Source organism: Microcebus murinus, chromosome 14 (genome assembly GCF_040939455.1).
Source record: "Microcebus murinus isolate Inina chromosome 14, M.murinus_Inina_mat1.0, whole genome shotgun sequence".
In the NCBI taxonomy this organism is placed as follows: Eukaryota; Metazoa; Chordata; class Mammalia; order Primates; family Cheirogaleidae; genus Microcebus; species Microcebus murinus.
Genome location: NC_134117.1, coordinates 30842807 through 30864333, shown reverse-complemented (window position 1 = coordinate 30864333; position 21527 = coordinate 30842807). Strand labels below are relative to the sequence as shown.

Below are 21527 nucleotides of genomic sequence, written 5' to 3'. Positions count from 1 at the left end.
CTGCCACCCAACTTCTATTTCTTTCCCTAAGACAGTAGGGCAGTCACTCCTTTTCTCTTTGATCATTTTAGCTGAAGTGTAGTTTGATCTGTTTACAGAAAGCTGTGAATTAATTTTTAACAACATGTCTGTGACTTGCTCCAAAACTAAATTATCTAAGAAAAAGATTTTGAAGTTATAAAATACACTCCTACAGCATTTTTAGTAGAATATTAGTAACAAATTTGTGGTTCCATTGTATAATATAAGGTCTTCTTTTCTCCCACCTCCTGTGAGAGACTTAACTTCATCTGAATGGCTTGGTTTTTTAAGATGTTTGAACACTCTGACAGTTGAAAAGTTATAGCTAAGTGAATATTCTTCACAAAATAGGATTTTCACATGATTTCAGTCGTGATTACAGTCACTTCAAAAAAAAAAAAAAAACAAACAGTATTATGAATCATTCATCTTGTCCATCCCAGTGTTCTTTGTCTTTCTTTGCTGAGAGAAGCAGTGAGGTGTAGTGGTGGTCTTTGTTTCTTTTTCATTCTCAGTGGCTTTGATGTTCTTTTTTCTCCCTCCCTCAGATTGTCTCTGGCCAAAACGTGTGCCCCAGCAACAGCACGGGCAGCCCGTGCATCGAAGTGGACGTCCTGGGCATGCCTCTGGACAGCTGCCACTTCCGCACGAAGCCCATCCACCGAAACACCCTGAACCCCATGTGGAACGAGCAGTTTCTTTTCCGGGTTCACTTTGAAGACCTTGTATTTCTGCGTTTTGCAGTTGTGGAAAACAACAGCTCAGCCGTAACTGCTCAGAGGATCATTCCACTCAAGGCTTTAAAACGAGGTAGAATAACGTTGTCCACATGTTAACGATTGCTGTAGCTGTAGGTGGAGGCTGGACTTTCATTCTACTCTCTCCATTTGTGTATGGTTGACATTTTCATATTAAGAAGTTAAAATAAGAAGCAGAAGGAAATCTAAATGTGAACACTTTTTCAGCACATCTCAAAAGAAGTTCTTCTTTTACATTTTTTAAAAAATCTGAGGTATTGGCGACATCCCTTATAAAGTACAGCGTCTGTCCACCCTGCTGATGTTGGGAGCAATGGTGGTAGGCTCGGGTTGCCACACTGCCCTTCTCAAAGAGCACCCACAGCGGCCCTGGCGATTTGAAAGCAGGGATTGAAGAAAGGAGAAGAAACTGAGAGGAGGAAGAGGTGGGGTGTGGTAGTGGCATGAGTGAGCTGAGGTCGGAGTCGGTGTCTGGCAGAAGTCCGGCATTAGGTGTTAGGGGGTGTTTGGTGCAGAGAGGGGCATGGAGAGTCCTGAGCAAAGGCTAGAGCTGTTGGCTCGTGGGTCGGCTTGGTGGTAGCACTCCAACGTGCAGAGGACTCACCTGGGACTCTTGGTGATAACAGGCAGATCCAGATTCAGTAGGTCCAGGGTGGGGCTTGAGATTCCACCTTCCTAACAAGCCCCCAGAGATGCTGGCTCTGCTGCTCCACTTTGAGCACCAAGATTGTAAGTACGTACTTCCTCCCACAGCCACATGCAAGCTGAGCTCCACAAGCGGTCTCCTACTTTTTGCTTTTTTCCCTGTTTCTCTTCTCCATTGCGCAAGTACCCTATGATCATTTGATTAGTCTGCTCTGGCTGCAGTAACAGATACCGCAGACTGGGTGGCTTAAACAGCAGAGGTGTAGTTCCTCACAGTTCTGAAGGCGGGAAGTCCCAGATCAAGGTGTTGGCAGGGCTGGCTTCTTCTGAGGCTTCTCTCCTTGGCTTGCAGATGGCCTCCTTCATGGTGTCCTCACACGGTCGTTCTTCTATAGTATGTGTCTAATCTCCTCTTCTCATAAGGACAACAGTCCTACAGGATTAGGGCCCACCCTAATGACCCCATTTTAACTTAATTACCTCAGTAAAGGCCCTATCTCCAAATACAGTCACGTTCTGAGCTACCCGGGGTTAGGGCTTCAACATATGAATGGGGGCCGGAGAGTATGGAGATAATTCAGTCCATAATAGTCATTACACAAATATGAGAATACAGAAAAGTAAAAATAATTTTTTAAAAAGTATCCATTTTTCCATCTCTCCAACACACGCATCATTTCTGGTGTGCATCTTTTGCAGGCTTTATTTCTCTGCCCATGTGTATGACACTCGAGTCTACAGGTAGAGTTTTAACAAACAGGCTTTCTGCTAATCTCAGTGTTTTGTAACTACTGGTTTTCACTTACTAATATATATAGTGAGGAGCTTTTCATATTAATAACTATACATCCACGTTGCCACTTATACTGGCTACATATCAGTCCATTTTACACTGACACATAAACTCACACCATGACTTTTATAACCAATCTTCTCTTGTTGTAATATTATCATTAAAGCTGCTGTAAGTGGAATATTTATACAACAGGGACTGTAGATGCTTGGGTATCAAAATCATCAGGTTTTCCTACTATTTTTTATTTGAGTTTAAGGTTTTCTGTTTGAGTCTAAGTTAGAAACTGTACCGGACAATTTAATTACCACTGGTGGCTCAAAACCACCCCCAGGGGGCAACACTCTCCCGGTGAAAAGGCACCTGTTGGTTGTATGCGTGCTTGTTGACATTTTAAGGTCATATTTCTACCTGGCATTTATTGATGTCCATGAAGTACCTTCTTTTCTGTAGCGCATGGCCAACAAGCTTTCCCCAATTCTGCATTATTCCAGGATATCGACATCTTCAGCTGCGAAACCTCCACAATGAAGTCTTGGAAATCTCTAGTTTATTCATAAACAGCAGAAGGATGGAAGAAAATTCCTCTGGCAGTACCATGCCAGCCTCTTTGGTAATTAAATTCTATTTCACTCAGCATATTTATGGGGATTGCGGCACTGAAGGTGGGCTTTCTTGTGGTATCCCAAAGTGGTCAGTGAGAGTTATTAATTAGGTAGCTATGGACATAATAATGACAATAGTGGCTGACACCTGGCACTTACTAAACACTTTACATATATACTAACTCCTGGATCCTCTCAATGACTGCAGGAGGTGGCTGCTAGTATCTTCTCCATTTACAGATGAGGAAGGTAAGAGCTAAGTACATCCAAGGTCAGAAGCTGGCAAGCAGCAGACCAGGATTTAACCCAAGTTCTTCTAGTACCAAAGTGCTTGCTGGAGAAGTGAGCCAAAAATAATGTGGGGGAAAAGGTTTATTAACAAGGCCTAGTAGGAAGCATCTCAATACTTCTAGAAACTTTAGATTAAACTAGGAAAATCCTTTGCTTCTTTCGCAGTCCAGGTGCAGATATCACAGGGTAGAGCAGGGTTGGGATGGGCAGGTGGCACTGCTGGTGATGCCTAATTTGTACCCTGATGCTCAGGAAGATGCAGAATCTGCACCTGTGGGCAAGGGAGCGGGACACTGTAAAAAAAAGTGCCACCATTGCAGAATCTATGTATTAATAAATTCCCCATGGAGGGTTCTTGCCCACTGAAGCTTGAGAACCCTTGGACCAGATCTCACCCCACTAGTGCAAATTATTTCTTTAATCAATCAAGAAATTGCTTTAATTCACTGGCTAAATCTATTATGCTTCCTCTTTAAGTTAAAAATAAAAAATTGTTTTTGAGACACGGTCCCGCTGTCACCCAGGGTGGAGTGCTATGGCGTCATCATAGCTCACTGCAACCTTGAACTCCTGGACTTAAGCAATCCTCCTGCCTCCGCCTCCCAAGTAGCTAGGACTACAGGCACATGCCACCACACCTGGCTAATTTTTCTATTTTTGGTAGAGAAAGGGGCTGGAGTCTCATTCTTTCTCAGGCTGGTCTCAAACTCCTGGCCTCAAGCGATCCTCTGGGCTCAGCCTCCCAGAGTGCTAGGATTACAGGTGTGAGCCTGTAATTTAGCCTAATTAATTTAGGCGCCCAGCCTAAATTAAAAATGCATTTTAAAAGGGTGTCCATCAATTACCCTCTTTACATGTTTAATAATCTGATCACTTTTGTGTCATTCTCACACTTCGACGCGGTCCTACCATCTTTGGAAAGGCACCTCTGGGCTCACAATGGCACTGACCTTGATCACTTTCTTCCACCACCTCCAAATAGCCTTGTTTTCTTCTCTGCCCTTCTCTTGCCCTCACCCCTTTCAGTTTCTTTTCTCTCTGTCCCTGACCTTGTTTTCTTAGTTTTCCTTCTTTCCCTTCGTCGTTCCACAGCAACCTTGGCTGCACATCTGTATCACGTGAGAGCTTTAAAAAAGTCCTCGTGCCCAGGCCACACCCCACACCAATTAAAGCTGAACCTTTCGGGGTGGCCCCAGGCATCATTCTTTCTAAAGATCCCCAGGTGATTCCAATGTGTGCCCAAGATTAAGAACAGCACTTTGGCCAAGGTGGAGGGAGGTATGGCTCCACCTTGGGTGGAGGACTGATGCAGGGACTGGTACCAATGAGTTAAGAATCAGATGCTTCCAGAAAGAGCAAGGCTGAGCCTCCGGTTCTGGGTTTAATATCTATTAAAGCTGAAGATTCCACAAGTGCCATGAATGAACTGTTTTTACTCACAACACTTCTGACACCAAACAGCATGGTATCTTTTCCAACTCTCTGGCACCAGCTGGCTGTCCTACACTTCATTTCAGTTCTAACATGATCTATCTAGAATTAGTGTCAGATCCCACAAGTTAAGGATTCTGTCCCACAAGACTACCCTGGGAGTCACCAGGACTTCTGACCAACCAACTATAATTTCAGGGAGGTTAACCCCCTCCTCAGGATCAATAATTCTCTAGAATGACTCACGGAACTCGGGAAAGTGCTTTACTTACTGTTACCAGTTTATTATAAGAGAGACAACTCAGGAACAGCCAAATGGAAGGGTGCATAGGACAAGGCATAGGGGGAGGGGTGAGGAGCTTCCCTGTCCTCTGCAAGCCACCTTCACAGAACCCTGATGTGTTCACCAACCCGGAAGCTCTCTGACCCATGTTGTTTAGGGTTTTTATGTTGTTAGGGTTTTTATGGAGGTTTCATAATTGATTAAATCATTTGTCATCGGTGATTGGCTCAATCGCCAGCCCCTTTCCCTTCCCTGAGCTCTGTCAATGGGGCTGAGAGGTCCACCTCTCTAATCATGCCTTGGTCTTTCTCCGACACCAGTCATGCCATTGGTGACAAGAGACACTCTCATCACTCCAGCGATTCCAAGGGTTTTAGGAGCTGTGTGCCAGGAACTTGGGATGAAGGCCAAATATTTAGTTTTCATTATATCACAGCATGATAAATATGCATTCTTTGACCATGGAGGGCATTACCCTCCGTTGCTGAAGTCAATAACTGCAGATCATCCTAGACCTCCCCCTCTCTTCTGCCCCCTTTAAGATTTGATGATTCTGTCTGCTGAGTATCTTTCAAATTCATTCATCTCAGCTACCTACTGCCTTGGCTCTCGTTGTTTCTCACCTGGCTGGTGGCAGTGGGTTCCTAACTGGTCTCTATTCTTCTGAGTTTGGCCCCATGCCTGTCCTCCTTCAGCCCAAACAGATCTATCCAAAGCCTAAGTCCAAACATGCCACTCCTCTTAAAATTCCTTCACTTGTTCTCCATTGCTTTCAGGGCAAACTTTATACCAGAGGGAACAGGTTCAGATGCCAGGTGGTGCCAAGGGGACAACGTAGCAACACGTAGGTGTGCTGGGCAGGGACTGGGCTCGTGGGTCATTTAGAGGGCAGCTGTGGCCTAGCTCTCAGCTCTAGCTGCTTGTTGCCATGTGGTGTCACCAGATCTTTCCGTTTTCTAAGAGAATCAAGACGTCTGGATTTTTGTAAATGTTAATAACTATTTCACCTTTTAAAAAATGTAGTGCAAATTAAAATATATGCATTTTTATGGTATTTGAATCATACCTCAATAAAACTAATTAAATAAAAACATACTGTGCAAGGGCCGGGCGCTGTGGCTCACGCCTGTAATCCTAGCTCTTGGGAGGCCGAGGCGGGCGGATTGCTCAAGGTCAGGAGTTCAAAACCAGCCTGAGCAAGAGCGAGACCCCGTCTCTACTATAAATAGAAAGAAATTAATTGGCCAACTGATATATATATATAAAATTAGCCGGGCATGGTGGCGCATGCCTGTAGTCCCAGCTACCCGGGAGGCTGAGGCAGAAGGATCACTCGAGCCCAGGAGATTGAGGTTGCTGTGAGCTAGGCTGACGCCACGGCACTCACTCTAGCCTGGGCAACAAAGTGAGACTCTGTCTCAAAAAAAAAAAAAAAAACATACTGTGCAAATATTTGATAGCACAACAAAGTGACTACAGTCAAAATAAGTTATGCTATACGTTAAAATAAACAAAAGAGTGGATTTGGAATATTCCTGACACAGAAATGATAAACGCTTGAGGTGATGGAAACCCCAATTACTCTGATTTTGAGTAATTACCGATTTTTTGAGTAATTACAGATTACTGATTTTGATACATGCTGGAGATGTATGCCTGTATCATTGTATGCCTGTATCAAAACATCACATATATTCCATAAATATACACAACTATAACATTATGTACCTATAATAATTAAAAATAAGCCAGGCATGGTGGTGGCTCATGCCTGTAATCACAGCACTTTGGGAGAGCTGAGGTGGGAGGATCACTTGAGGCTAGGAGTTCAAGATCAGCCTGGGAAACATAGCAAGACCCTGTCTCTACAAAAAAAGTGTTTTCTAAAATTAGCCAGGTGTGCACTAGTCCTAGCTACTTGGGAAGCTGATACAGGAAGATCGCTTGAGCCCAGGAGTTTGAGGTTGCAGTGAGGTATGATGATGCCACTACACTCTAGCCCATCTGACAGAGTGAGACTCTGTCTCAAAACATAAATAAATAATTTTTAAAAATTAATTTAAAAAAGAAAAGAAACACATTGTTCAAGCATAACAAGACAGCCAACCTTTCCTCCCCACTTCAAATAAAATTAAAGTGTATGCTAAACAAAACACTTCAGCCCTGGGGTCACCATTTTGCCCATTTCAGTCTAAATTTTAGCTCGTTCGACAAAGCTCTGCATGACTATGCTTTTACTTGCATCTCCAGCCTTTATTCCTCCAACAGGTCAGTCACAGAACGTGCTGAGGTTCCCAGAATGTCTTGCTTTAGGCCACTTCTAAGTCTTTGCACACACACTACATCAATTCGGGATTCTCTTGACTCACTCTTCATCTGCTAAATCACACCAGGTCCTTCAATATTTAGTTCAAATTATATCATTTTCCAGAAGCCCTCCCTGGTTTCCCCAAAACCTGAGATAAGTCCCCTCCTCTGGGTTCCCAAGGAATTTGCCATGGTTCTTACAACTGTCCACTTTCTCTGCTAGCTGTCTCGTTGAACTCGGAGCCCTTGAGGGCAGGGATAATGTCCCATTTGTCCCTGAGTCCCCAGAATGAGGCATGATGTCTGATTCACTATAAACCCTCCAGAAATGATTTCATATTTCAAATGAATGAACATATCTTAATGCCCAAAGTGCTCAAGGAGTTGTGAGCTGCATATTTACTCAGCTCTTTCTAGCAGACATACTTTTCGTATTCTAATTATCTGTGTGCCTGGACAGTGAGCTCTCTAAGAACAGAGCATTTTATTTATTATCTTACCATTCAAACTTCTAGCTCAGTGCCCTAAAGAGAGGTGGAATTCAATAAATATTGTGGAATGTCAGTTCATAAGGACTAATATACATTTCAGATAGTATTAGCCCCTAATTATCATGGAAAGAGACACTATGATTTAAAATAAATTAATGTTTTGGCAGTGTGCAGCTAACTATCCTTACTAAACTATTGAGGAAGATGTACCATTGCCTCTTCTAGCACACTAAGATGCATCAGGTTACAGATGGATTGTCATCTTTTGCATTTACATGTCCCCATACATTCTTCTAAGTACTAGCGTTTTTGCCTTGAATGTAGCCTAGAAATATCATGTTGTTTAGAATGAAGGAGAAACCATGTGATCTTCTTGACAGATGTTTAGCACAGAAGAAAGAAAATGTTTGCAGACTCACAGAGTCACGGTGCATGGGGCCCCAGGTCCAGAACCCTTTACTGTTTTCACCATCAATGAAGGCACCAAGGCAAAGCAGCTTCTCCAACAAGTAAGTCCATGAGCCTGTGGTTGGGAGAACGCAATGTGTAATATGTGTGGATGTACATGTACATGTGTGTAAATATACACAGATGCACATAAATACAAAAAACCCCATGTTGATGATATGCCTTTTGGTGATTTATGAATGTGTTATTCAGTGTTGACATCCACCCTAAGAATGATCTGAGGTATCTCGGTACCACTAGACAGGCTACCTTAACCTGCAGAGAAGAATTCTTAACAATTCTTCAGCTACATAAAACACTGGGCACTAGAAGGATAAAGACCAGAATGAATGGCCCTTCAGCCAATGTATCCTCTTTCTCTCTAAGCCCGGATATGGGCCTCATCTTTCTTCTTAATGCAGAGCTTATTAATCAGTTAGAATTTGCACAGGCCAAATGAAGTCTGTTTGCCATCCCAGGAGTTGGATCAAATTCTTAGAGCATCAGCATGGACCGTGTGGGCCAAGAAGACATCGTCTGCCCTCCCTCCAAAGCCTTCCTTTGCATGTGAGCAGCCCCCTTGCTCCCTTTCCCCAGGCACTTGGCCTGGCCTTGGAGGTCCTATCCTTCTGGTGGTGGTAGGAGGCATGGAGAGCCAAAAACCAGGGAATGAGAGCCTGTTACCCCAATCCCTGTAGCAGAAGTGGCCTGAGCCCCCTTATGCTGTGCCACTTCTGCCCTGGATCCCCCTTAAAGATTTTTGTGGCCTCCTGCAGGCAAGGTCACCATCCGTGGGAAGACGTGAGAGTGGGAGAGCTAGGAGCAAGGAGCAGCAGCAAGAAGAGGGAGGCCAGCTCCCCAAAAGGGCAGGCAGGGCCCATGTGTAATACCTTTTCTCGCCACACTAGAAGCGCTACCTTTGCTTGGCACAGTGGCCTGATATCCTTGCAGATGATTCTTGTCCTTAACCTGTTTCAGAATTCCTTCTCCTCCATGCAGTAGACCAAGGGGAGCAATGACCAAGGGCAGTGACCCTTGAGCGTCCTCCAGAGTTAGGGTGTGTGATGAGATGTAGCTGGGATCATACAATGTATGGGAGAATTAAAACCACTGGAACAACCACACACGGTACGTGTTAATACGCTGCTCTGTCCTTTGAGGGTGCATCTCTATGGACCGGCCAACATTCTGCTCCACATTTAAGAGTTGACTTAAATAGAGTCTGAGAAAACAGCTTAGGTGTGAAACTTCATAGAGTATCAGACAGAAGCTGCTGCCAAGGGTTTTTGTTTTTTGTTTTAATCCTTCAGTCCATGAACGTCAATGCCCACTATCACAAAGCACTGTTGAGGTTTTTTAAAGTAGGGAAACCTTTCTGTGAGCCACCCATGAAAAGAAGCCCAGTACTTTCTTGTCACCATGCAAATAAACACATGGATATCAAGCAGGACTGAGCAGGGGGTGACACTGGCCCTGTCGTGGAGGTGACACTGACCCTGTCGTGGGGGCGACACTGGCCCTGTCATGGAGGTGACAGTGCCAGCTGACCCCCGGAAGTATCCCTGTGGTAGTGGTTACTTTCTTAGATCAGTCTGTTTGCCGTGGCCCCATAGGGTCAATAGCACAGTTGGTTACAGACCAAGGGCTGGGCTGGGGGGAGCAGAGTCTTCCTGAGAATCTTCTGCCCCAACACCCGCACAGATTACAGTCCGCTTTTCCTCCCAGTGAGACGTGTTAGCTCTGGTCTTTGCCTCCATTGGCAGGGGCCTGAGTAGAAGGGTGTTTGCTTAATCTAGTCCAGATGGTGACAGCTTTCTGTCATCAACAAGCTACTTCTCATAGGAAGGCAGAAAGGGAACATCTTCACCATGAACTCCCTTCGAGTTCAGTCTTCTGTAGTAACCTATACAATATGAGAGAGAAAGAATACATTGGTAAAAGTATATATATATATATATATATATATATATATATATATGACAGGGTATCACTCTTGTCACCTGGGCTAGAGTGCAGTGGCATTATCATAGCTCACTGCAACCTTGAACTCCTGCTCTCAAGGCATCCTCCTGCCTCAGCCTCCTGAGTAGCTGGGACTATAGGCATGTGCCACCATGCCCAGCTAATTATTTTTCTATTTTTTGTGGAGATGGAGTCTTGCTCTTGCTCAGGCTGGTCTTGAATTCCTGGCCTCAAGCCATCCTCGTTCCTTGGCCTCCCAAAGTGCTGGGATTACAGGCGTGGGCCGCTGTACTCAGCAAAAATAACTATAATGACGGCTCATCTTTATTGAGTTCTCATAATGTACCCATGTTATGTTTTATACCTCAAGCATAAAATGAAATTAAAGATTGTTACTATTATAATTCCCATTTTATACATGGAAAACTGAGTTTCCTTGGGGCTAGGTATCTTGCCCAACACCTCACAAGCAGTATATATTAAAGGCGGACCTCAAGCTCAGGCCTGTCTGGCTTCAGACCCTTGTCACAGGGTCTGTGACTGCACAGGGTCAGTAGCCAACAAAGAAAACCTTTTAGGCACATTGTCAGGAGTTTATTTAAAGGAGACAGGCACAGTGGCTCACACTTATAACCCTAGCACTTTGAGAGGCCAAGGTAGGGGGCAACTTGAGGCCAGGAGTTCGAGACCAGCCTGGGCAACATAGCAAGACCTCGTCTCTATAAAAAATTTAAAAAATTTTTTAAAATTAGCCAGGCATGGGGGTTGGTGGATGTCTGTATTTCCAGCTATGCAGAAGGCTGAGGCAAGAGGATCACTCGAACCCAAGGAGGCTACAGTGAGCTCTGATTGTGCCACTGCACTCTAGCCTGGGCAACAGAGCAAGACCTTGTCTCAAAAAATAAATAAATAAATAAAACATAGGTCAGAGGAGAATTTAGCCCTGCAAACTTTCCATGAGAAGATAATTAATTCTAATGTGAGAAGAAGAGATTATTTTAGTAAATACTAGACTAGGTTCTTTGTGGTTAGTCCTGTGTTGCAAAATTACAAAGGGCTAAGTTCATGGAATGAAAAACCTAAAAATTTTAATTCAGTAGAAGCTCTCATCCAGCAGTGGGAAAAACAGTCATGCTGTCTGGGGATTATGAATAAATTGTGTCATTGCCCAGAGTGGACATAAACAATCCTTTTTGGACATAGGAGAATTCTTAGAAGATTTTCCAAAAAGAATTATATAACACTGTGGAGTAAGTTCCACTTACAAATTGCATATCGAACCTCTCTGAACACCATGAAAACAGAGTTGTTTTGAATCTAACTTTTGCTTCCCTTCTCAGAAGCATGCTTAAATTTGCCTTTGCTTTTTCTTTAGATTCTGACAACTGAACAAGACACCAAACCTATTACCACAGACTATTTTTTGATGGAAGAAAAATATTTTATATCTAAAGAAAAGAATGAATGCAGGAAACAACCATTCCAGAGAGCCATCGGTCCAGAAGAAGAGATCAGGCAGATTTTAAGCAGCTGGTTTCCAGAAGAGGGATATGTGGGCAGGATTGTCTTAAAAACGCAGCAGGATGTAAGTGTGTCCGGGAGCAGTCTACACAGTAACAGCTCAGTGCGTGACTAACCACTGCCCGTCACCACCTCCCTCACATTCAGAATTTCTTTGAAAATATTCTGTTACTTCACACAAAGTAAGAATAATCTCTTGGCCTTGGTCAGAATTAGTAACACTTTATATTACGTGTGCTACTATCCCCATGATCATTCTGTGAAGGAAAGAATGCAACAATTGCCACGTTGACTCCAAAGTGGTGGCTCCTGTTTGACTTTGTTGATGGAGCTCCATTCTTTTCCTCTGAATAAACTTGTAAGACCCTACTAACTTACTGCCATTTTAAAAAATGACATTTAAGGTCATTTTCATGAAGCATAGAAAATCATGCTTCAAGATGTGTTGATAATCAGGCATTGAATTAAGTCAGTTCAACAATTTGATTAAATAAATACTTACTGAGCACCTAGTATGTGCCAGGCTCTGTTCTGGGCAACATGCTCTGCTCATTTGGGGCACGTAATAGAGTTTGACTGGTAAGACGCCCATCAGTGGTCCATGCTAGCTAGGGCACAGTGGAGAGAAGAGAGAGCCGATGTTCTCCACTGCGTGTTACTTTTCCACTCTCTAGTCACTGTGAACAGCCTCAACAGAGCTCCAGCACCTGCTCTAGGGACCTGAGCCACCACCTTCCTTCCCTAACTTTGCCTCTGACCATAAAAGGACACTTTATTTAAGAAAAAAAAAAAAAAGTAATTGTCTCCCCAGCCTTCTCTCCCTATCAGACATACAAATTGCTAAGACAGAGAACAAGCAGTTCTAATAATAATCACTTTACGAGAAAATATCAGAGGGCTTAGCTGGACTTTTGAAGCCATCTTCAATGTCTCTCTAAATTTTGTTTTCTATTCCTAGTTGTCTTGCCTCATTAATTAGCTACATGTAAAAAAAAAAAAAAACTTTAAGTGGTAATGTCTGTGAATAAGTAAAATTTGAACCACTTATTTGCATGATGATTTACAGTGTTAGAAGTTCTCAAACACCCACTATGTTGAATGATTTCTTGATATAATGGAAAACATTTTACACCTAAGGAAACACATTCAGAGAGGTTAAATCATGACAGGGTCAGAAGTAGAAAGAACTCAAATCTTATGGTTCCTTTTGCCATCCTGTGCTACCCGAGCTGGAATTGTGGATCATCCACACTCAGCACTGTGGCAGGAGCAGGAGGCAGTGAGTGGGTGGGAGGGAAGACGGCCCGCTGCTGCGTGTCACAGGGGACTCTATAACATAGTTAGGACCGGGGAGGGGAGGGGTACCCGTATGCACTGTGAGTGTATATGACAACAGGCATCGGAGACCTCAGGAACAGAAGCTTAATAAAGCCTGGGGTAAGAAAGCATTTTGAAGAAATAGGGGGGTTAAGTTAGAAAGGATGGCTAACAGGCTTTTTCTGGTAAGTAAAATACCGCCAAGTTGTCCCTTACATACCTTTCTTGGGAAGAGATTTTTGAAATGACTGAAATACTATATCTCAAAAGATAAATCACATTAATGTGTCTAGGTTTACTTGGTGCATAGTGATACTCAATAAAAATTTACTGCTTTAACAAATGAATTTAGGAATTATTGAATTCAAGAGGGTACTATAGAATTGGTAGATTTGGGCTGGATTTCCATTCATTTTATTCTGTGGAACTAATATATATACAGTTTACTCATATATTAAAATTCCCCAAATTACTATTGGTGACCTCTGGTCTCTCCTGCCTGCCTTTTAGAATTTTCTTGTCCTTTGGGCTGTCAAACTGTCAGGTACCACATCTTTCTGTGGTCAGTGTGCCCTCCTCTGACTGTTACTAGATCCAAAATAAGCCAAACTGGGGCTCTGTCACAAATTAGATGATCCTGAACAGGTCACCTAACTTTCGTAAACCTCACGGCTCTAATTTGTAAAGTCCATAATAGAAACTACCTTACTTGACTCAAAAAAATTATCATGAGCCTCACATCAAACATGTAGACAATATGTAGAAAAATGCTTAGTAAAAAAAGGGACATTAAGTGAGAACAATAAATCTTCTGTTCATAACCTGTGGCTTCTAACTAATGTGGCTGAAAACTCCTTCAAAGTAAATAAGCTCTGAGGTTCTAAGGAGCACTCTTAAAAGTAATGTCTAGTGCATTCTTGTTGGGACATCTTATGTGGCAACTTAGAACCTTTTTTGGTGTTTTTCCCCCCTTCTTGCTTCCTGATATGTGAATTACCCCCAACCTCACTCTCTGATTAAATACATTATGATCAATGCAATGACATATTATGCAGCCACATCCTATTATGTAGCAGGCTCTTTAGGAATAGACATGAAATGATGAGCACAATCTTTTAAGTGGGAGAATAAACAGATTGTGAAATGGTCTATGTAGGAGAGTACAATCTCATTTTGTGTAATAAAAATAGACAATAGTGCTTCTCTCCCCCACTTCCATTATAGAGTGAATTGGGTCCAAGAAATCCATTTATGTAAATTGCAGGGCCATGGTTCCAAGGTTGATGGAACGGCTAGGGCAGGGCTGTGGGAGCTGTGGTTGGCAAGGGTCAGCTGCCAGTCCTTTCTGGTCCTGGTTAGTTTGGCGCCACCTGGTGGCAGTTATCCATTCTGACTTGAATATAATATCAATGGGGAGAATTCTGAGTCATCTGGCTGGTTGGAACTTCCAAGATAGTGACAGCAGTTCATGGATTCTTCAGGTTAGCAAGCACCATTGCAGTAGCCTGGTCTGGAGAAATTGGGCTAGGTTGAGAATCCTGGATATTGGAGGCTTTTCCTGTGACACCCTTACTTCCTCAGATAGGGTTGCCTTCTGTTTACTTGCCTTGTCTCTCCTTCCTCTTTTATGTGCTCCTCTTGCAGAAAATAACTTTTCACATTTGTGAGTGGGCCTGACAAAAAACAAGGGCCACTTGACAATCACATTATATCTAAATTCACATAATTCCCAGATTTTGTTGTATATATTTATTCACATACACAAAAAGACATTTGTATATCCATGGCAAATGACTAGAAGGAAATATTACCTAACAATAGTGGGGGTTTTTGTAGAGAATGAGGTGGGAGAAAGAAGGAAAAAGGGTGAGAATGGGAAACGGTTCCTCTTTTTTGTTTTTACTGATATACTTCTGTACTGTTTGAACATTTTTAATAAAAAGACATATATATAAAAGTTTTAATGAGCCATATCTGTGGCTATATATATAATTCACTGAAAGCCAATTCACTGTCAATTAACCTGGTGACCAGTTCTCATAACTATTGAGAATTTTGTAAATATTTGAGAGTGGCTCACCTCCAGCCATTGTTTCAGCCTTTTCACTGTGGGTTTTGTTCATCTAGTATAACTGTCAATTTCCTATGTTTCACATTTCAGATGCCCAGCATTTCTTAAATGCTTAAGGCCTCTGTGGGAATGGATGGGCTGCTTTTCAAATGCAATTTACTGTGTGTTTTTTCTATTTGGCTTTTGGAAGTTAGCAAAATGGTATATTGTCTTTCTACAAATGTATCTATAATTTGGACTCTCAAAATCCATAGTTTATAACAGCAGATAAATTTGCATGTTCTGGGCCAGACCTATGGGTCTGTCAACATCAGCAGAAATATAGTACTTTCTTCCTCTCAAAAGACAGGTATATCCTTTAGAATAGTTTAGGAAATAGTAACCAGTATATGAAATATAGAGCTAAGAAGTTATTTCTACATTACCTAGATACAGCTCAAATTTTTGCTAGTTTTTTTATTCTGCATCATCTTACCTTTTACTCATAACTTTTTTTTATTTTTTACATAGAACCTAGAAGATAAAAGCCTTGTCCAAGATGACAAAGAGGTGATCTTGAGCACAGAGGAGGAGAGCTTCTTTGTCCAAGTGCACGATGTTTCTCCAGAGCAACCTCGAACAGTCATCAAAGCGCCCCGAGTCAGCACTGCACAGGATGTCATTCAGCAGGTAAAGCCTCTCCTTCACCACAGTTCTTTCCTCAGTATAAGTTACTAGCATAAATGTCTGTGCATTAACAGTTCATCTTATGAATGAAGTTCTAGAACAATGGGGACCTGAAAAGGTAAGAATATGCCTCTTGAGGCTGGAAAATATTAGTTCATTCCTTCAACAGATACTTAGGTAGTATCTAAAATGAAAATGGATGTCTATGAAGCACTAATAATAATGGATTTAAGAAGTGGTTCTCCAGAATGGCTATTTCAGTGTCCCCAAAATGCCTGAGCCAAATGCCTAATAACCATCTCTCAAGCATCCTACAGAAGACAAGCAGGCCTACTCTGACACTTTCCCCTCCTCTAGGTCATGCTTCTCTGTTTACATGGTTCCAGAGAGCTATGTTTATTTCCTTCAGAGCCTTACAGGATTTGCATTCATTAAACACCTTTTTGGGAAGTGACAGAGACTAATGGTTAAGAGCATAGTCCTCAGATCAAATTGCTCTAAGTTCACATCCCAGCTCTACTTCTTACTAACACTAGGCTCTTGAGCAAGATCTTAGATCTATGCCTTAATTATAGTGGTGTGCTGGTAAACTAGATCTTTAAGAAAAAAGAAAGCCCTGATTTGTTTCTATTGTGTAAATACTCCTCCCACATCTGATTTCACTAGCCTGTTCCAATTGGCTCCAGCACACCACTATATGGGGTAAGCTGCCACATAGATAACTTGGAGATAGTATAATAGTACTTAACTCACAAGGTTGTTGTGAAGATTAAGTAAATATATGAGGCATTTAGTACAATGGTAGCACATGGTAAACACAATTTAAGTGCTATTCTTATTGTGTGATAACTTGGTTAATATTAGCTTCCTTAATCAACTTTGAAATCCAAAAGGCCCAGACTTATGTTTCTTTTGCTTATCTTTGTCTCCCCAAAGTACAGCACAGTATCTGGGACATAATAGGCCCTAATCAAACATTTGATCAATGAATAAATGCATAAGTGAAAGATATTTTTGTACCAAATGAAAAGAGAGATCAAGTGACTTCTAAAATTCCTTCAACATCCAAGACTCAATGACAAGGAGGAGCCTCATGGGACAGAGGCTCCAGAGGGGCAAGATTCTGTTCCTCACTGGCCGTGTGACTTTTGTGTCCATGAGCTTTGGAGTGTGCAGAAAATCTGGCTCAAGTCTTTATTCTATTACTTATTATCAGGGTATACTCTGGAATCTGTATAACCTCTGTAAGGTTAAGCTTCCTCATTGAAAATGGGGCTATTAATACCTAAATCATGGACTGCTGGGAAGCTCAATGAGGTGATGGAAAGTATAAGCCTCAACTACCCAAACATCAAATGAGGAACTGGATGACATGATCAGAAGATCCCCTCCATCTCCCAAAGTCCATGCCACGTTTCTATTTAAGAGTCCCATTTAGAACGAATGTCAGTGTTAGAGATACTGCCTATTCATTTGATCCTAACTTATCTTTCAGACCTTATGCAAGGCCAAATATTCCTATAGCATCTTGAGCAACCCCAACCCGAGTGACTACGTGCTTTTGGAAGAGGTGGTGAAAGACACTACCAACAAGAAGTCTTCTGTCCTGAAGTCCTCTCAGCGGGTCCTTTTGGATCAGGAGTGTGTGTTTCAAGCCCAAAGCAAATGGAAAGGTGCAGGAAAATTCATCCTTAAGCTAAAGGAGCAGGTGCAGGTAATACTTAAAGTTATTTTGCTCTCTTCATACATTATTTGATATTAATAATCACATCGTAATCAGATTTGGGAGCTAGTGAACGCAGGAGAAAGTTCTGAGTCAAGGAATGGAGCCCGGAGAAGATTGTTCGGTTTTGTTTTCCTTGTGTGAAAAAAGATGTGCACCACCACCACCACCACCCCTGCCTGCCCCCACCCCCCCAGGTTAAGCAATCTTGAGATGGGAATACACCAGCCCTTCTTTCCAAAGCTCTATTTACTAGAGAAAGACAAGGAAAGAGCTCTTTCTGACAGTGTCATGTGATTGAGGGCCTTGAATTTAACCTAATACCAATGAAAGGTTCTTTTTCCCCTACAGGCATCCCGAGAAGATAAAAAAAAAGGCATTTCTTTTGCAAGTGAACTCAAGAAGCTCACCAAGTCAACTAAACAGCCCCGAGGACTCACATCGCCTTCTCAGCTCTTGGCCTCAGAAAGTGTCCAAAGTAAGGAGGAGAAATCTGTGGGTGGCTTGTCCTCCAGTGACACAATGGATTATCGACAGTGATCAAGGGCAGCATATTTTACCCAGGTATACAAAGTCGTTGCACCATTCTGAAACAGGGCTCAACTTAAACTACTTTCGAAGGCATAGTTAGCACAGTATCTTTTATATTTTCCAAGAGGATTATGTCCCCCAAAGCCAGGTAGGAATGGTACCTTAAAACAGGCAAAGGGCTCTGAAGATATATGTAACATGAGCTTTTACAATTTTAGGCCTCCTTATTTTGCAGATAACTAAGCAAAGGCCCCAAGAAGGCAACCACCTTGCCCAAAGTACCACAACAGCCTTATTTCATCAGACATAGAACTGTCTTCATTATTAATTATTAGTAAGTCACATGTACATTCTTCAAGGGCTCTGTGGATCATTCAGCCTTCACTCTTTTGGATTTCCAGTTTTATGTGGTCTAATTTAGATTTGATTTAGCCTTAACAACTTCATGTCCTCTGCCTCAATTAAAAAAATAAAAATCTGGCATCAAGGATGTGTTAAAAGAAAACAAAATAACAACATCCATCTCAAAAATGTAATAAATCAAGGGCTTCAGTTGCCAGCCCACAGCTTAGAATTTACATACAGAGTAAATTTCATTCAATCTGAAAGCAAATTATTTATATGGGACCTATAAAAGCATGTCCAAACATAAGTTTCTTTTCACTTAGTTTCTTAATGAACCGAAGGGATCATTAAAGTCCACTTTTCCCCTGTCCTGTTGTAGTTCTAAGACTTTGAATTCATTAGAGACCAGCAGCATAGTGAAGGCATTGTTGCTTATACTACAGAGCTTCACCATCTGTCTTTATCACAATCAGGAATTTTTCATATAATATTGCAAAAATTGAAGAAGCTCACAAAGAACTCACTGATACCTCTTGACAGAGCCAGATTTGATTTATAACTCCAAGACAAACCAAATACATTGAGACCATGTTTCTACATTTAAGGAGCAACTCCTAAAATAATTGGTGCCCCATACTATGCTTGCAAAACTCTTTCAAAATAACAGGCAAGGCCAGATACAGAAAAGTATCCCCTCCAAATATCAACATTGGTGTTTAGTCATAAAACTCGCTTGGTTTTTGGAAGAGGCACTAATTCCAAGAGATCCTGTATGCAAAGACTCATGAGAAAGAAATCTCACTACTATAGTAACAGTCCACATCACATAGCATCAGATAATAGTATGGGTAGATTAATGAAGCTCTGAGGAGGTTCAGCACCCTTTTTCTGTTGAATACATCTGGTATATCAACTTTTAAAGTTTGAGACTTTCTTTTCTGCCCCAGTGTTGCTAAAACAATCAGTGCCTCTTCCAAAAACCAAGCGAGTTTTATGACTAAACACCAATATTGAGCATCTCCGCCTTTGAGAAAATGACTCACCATGGTAGTGGATCTGTGACCAAACCATTAAGGACAGTGATCAGAATTTAAAATATTATTTTCCATATCTAGAACTTAATATCAAATAAATCATAGGTGTGATATTATATATACCTCTATAACTTCGGTAATGACAGAGTGAAATTACACTAAGGCTGGTAAATTGGTCACATACTACTCTACACATGAAGAGCCCTCTGTGTACTATAAGATCATATTAAGTACATTAGAATACAACTCCACTAGAAATTGGAATTAAAAATAATATGTATACTATAATGGAGCCATGCACAGTGGCTCACGCCTATAATCCTACACTCTGGGAGGCCAAGGTGGGGAGTTCTCTTGAGGTCAGGAGTTCCAGACCAGTCTGAGCAAGAGTGAGACCCCCATCTCTATTGAAAATAGGAAAAATTACCTGGGCAACTAAAAATAGAAACAAAAAATTAGCCAGATGTGGTTATAAACACCTATAGTCCCAGCTACTCAGGAGGCTGAGGCAGGAGGATTGCTTGAGCCCACGAGTTTGAGGTTGCTGTGAACTAAGCTAATGCCACGGCATTCTAGCCTGGGCAACAGTGAGACTCTGTCTCAAAAAATAATGATAATATATGATACGTATACTATAACAAACATTGCTAATTGCTTCTATTGTAGGAGAATGCGGGAGGGTGACACTGATTTAGATGATTACCTTTGGATTCAATTTCCCTATAGCAAGCAGACTTTTAGAATCATTCAGTTGACTTCACATTGCTTAAAGTTGGGGAAGCTCATCTTTCAAAACTGCCATTGGTGTATCTATGGGGATTTACATCCCATGTTATGACCTCCTTTACAGTGGTGGGGGGGCCTTTTTGTATATATTTTAAGAAAATAAGTGTATTTTTGCTACTTTCTGAGTTACATATTTCATGTTATTTGTTATAAAATAATGATTATTTCTAAAGTTTCAATAATAATAACTTAAGAATTTCTAAATAAGTAAATATTCATCATACTCTTCTCTGAATACATATTTAATTGAAGAAATTCCACCTTTTCTTAAAGTTGAATGATTTATTTGAATGTGATTAAAAAAAAAAAAGACTTTCCAAGGAATCTAGTGATCCAGGGCAGAAATAGTCTAATGTTCTACCTCCCAAGAACACTATGTTCTAACATTGTGAGTTCAAAACAAACAGTCTCTTCCCCAAACTCAGCCACCAGAGCTATAGGTTTCTGTTGGTCGAACCCTTGCTATACTGTAAATGTTTCTGTTCTTCATTTTCAACATACTAATAAGCCTATGTATACAACAATTACAGGTGAAGATCTTTCAGCAAGAAGTTAAAGTCAAGCGTGAACATGGTGGAGACAAATATAATGTACTTATTTTCATTAGACTTTAAACTGGAAACTGATGATTTTGGAACTGAAGTCCTCTTCACATGTGAGGAGCATGCTGAGGACAACCAAAACGGCACAGGGCTAATAAGCTACCAAACAATTGATGAATGAAGCAAAGAAGCCCAGGAGATTGACATTTTACAAGTTGCAGCAGTTGGAATAACCATCCCTAAGCTTGTAATAATTAATTTAGAACAAGGGTCAACACTTTTTGCCTGTAAAGGGCCATTTGGTCTTTGTTGCAACTGAACTCTGCCATTATAGTACAAAGCAGCCACAGGCAATATGTACATGAGTGAACGTGGCTGTATTCCAATAAAACTTTATTTATAGACACTGAAATTTGAATTTCATATAATTTTCACGTTACAAATAATCTTTTGATTTTTTTAATCATTTAAAAATATAAATACTATTCTAAGTTTAAGGGCCATACAAAAATAGGTAACAGGCTGGATTTGGCCTGAGGGCCTGACTTAGAGAACTGGGAACAACAAGAGGCACAGAGGTCTGAAAACAAGAAAGCTAGTTTAGCCATATATTTTATGGCCGAGAATTGGAAACTTGGGCATTGTAAATGTGAATATGTCCCATAAGATTCATTAAAAGCAATTCAATTTAGTTCCTATGTTGTGTACCATAGTGCACTCTTCTTTAGGATTTCTTTTTACATATAGAAATATTTGTTTTTTAAAAAGGTCATTGCTTACATATTCACAGATTATTCCATTTTTGGTTTTCACAAAATTAATTTAGAATGATGTATAATTTAGTATCTACTGAGTTGTGGTGTCTTAAGAAACCTAACCATTTTTTAAAAGAAAAGTAGATTGAGTTGGTGTTTAAGGTAAATTTATTTATTTTGCAAGGCTTGAACTGACACTGTA

At 41.2% G+C, this 21527-nt stretch overlaps 1 protein-coding gene across 4 annotated transcripts in view; it reads left to right on the top strand.

Annotated features, from left to right (window-relative positions):
- Positions 1 to 20982, top strand: part of PLCE1 (phospholipase C epsilon 1) — a 288193-nt gene extending 267211 nt beyond the window's left edge. For 2 of the 4 annotated variants that reach the window (XM_012766294.3, XM_076009962.1), the window contains exons 26-33: positions 570 to 831; positions 2712 to 2830; positions 8006 to 8134; positions 11410 to 11619; positions 15454 to 15612; positions 17105 to 17323; positions 17684 to 17896; positions 20559 to 20982. In XM_012766294.3, the coding sequence (XP_012621748.1) occupies positions 570 to 831; positions 2712 to 2830; positions 8006 to 8134; positions 11410 to 11619; positions 15454 to 15612; positions 17105 to 17323; positions 17684 to 17872 (1287 nt within the window). In that variant the 3' untranslated portion in view covers positions 17873 to 17896; positions 20559 to 20982. Of the gene's footprint in view, positions 1 to 569; positions 832 to 2711; positions 2831 to 8005; positions 8135 to 11409; positions 11620 to 15453; positions 15613 to 17104; positions 17324 to 17683; positions 17899 to 20558 lie in introns of those variants that run through there. The other 2 variants (XM_076009963.1, XM_076009964.1) reach the window with 2 other exon arrangements.
- The last annotated feature ends 545 nt before the right edge of the window (positions 20983 to 21527 follow it).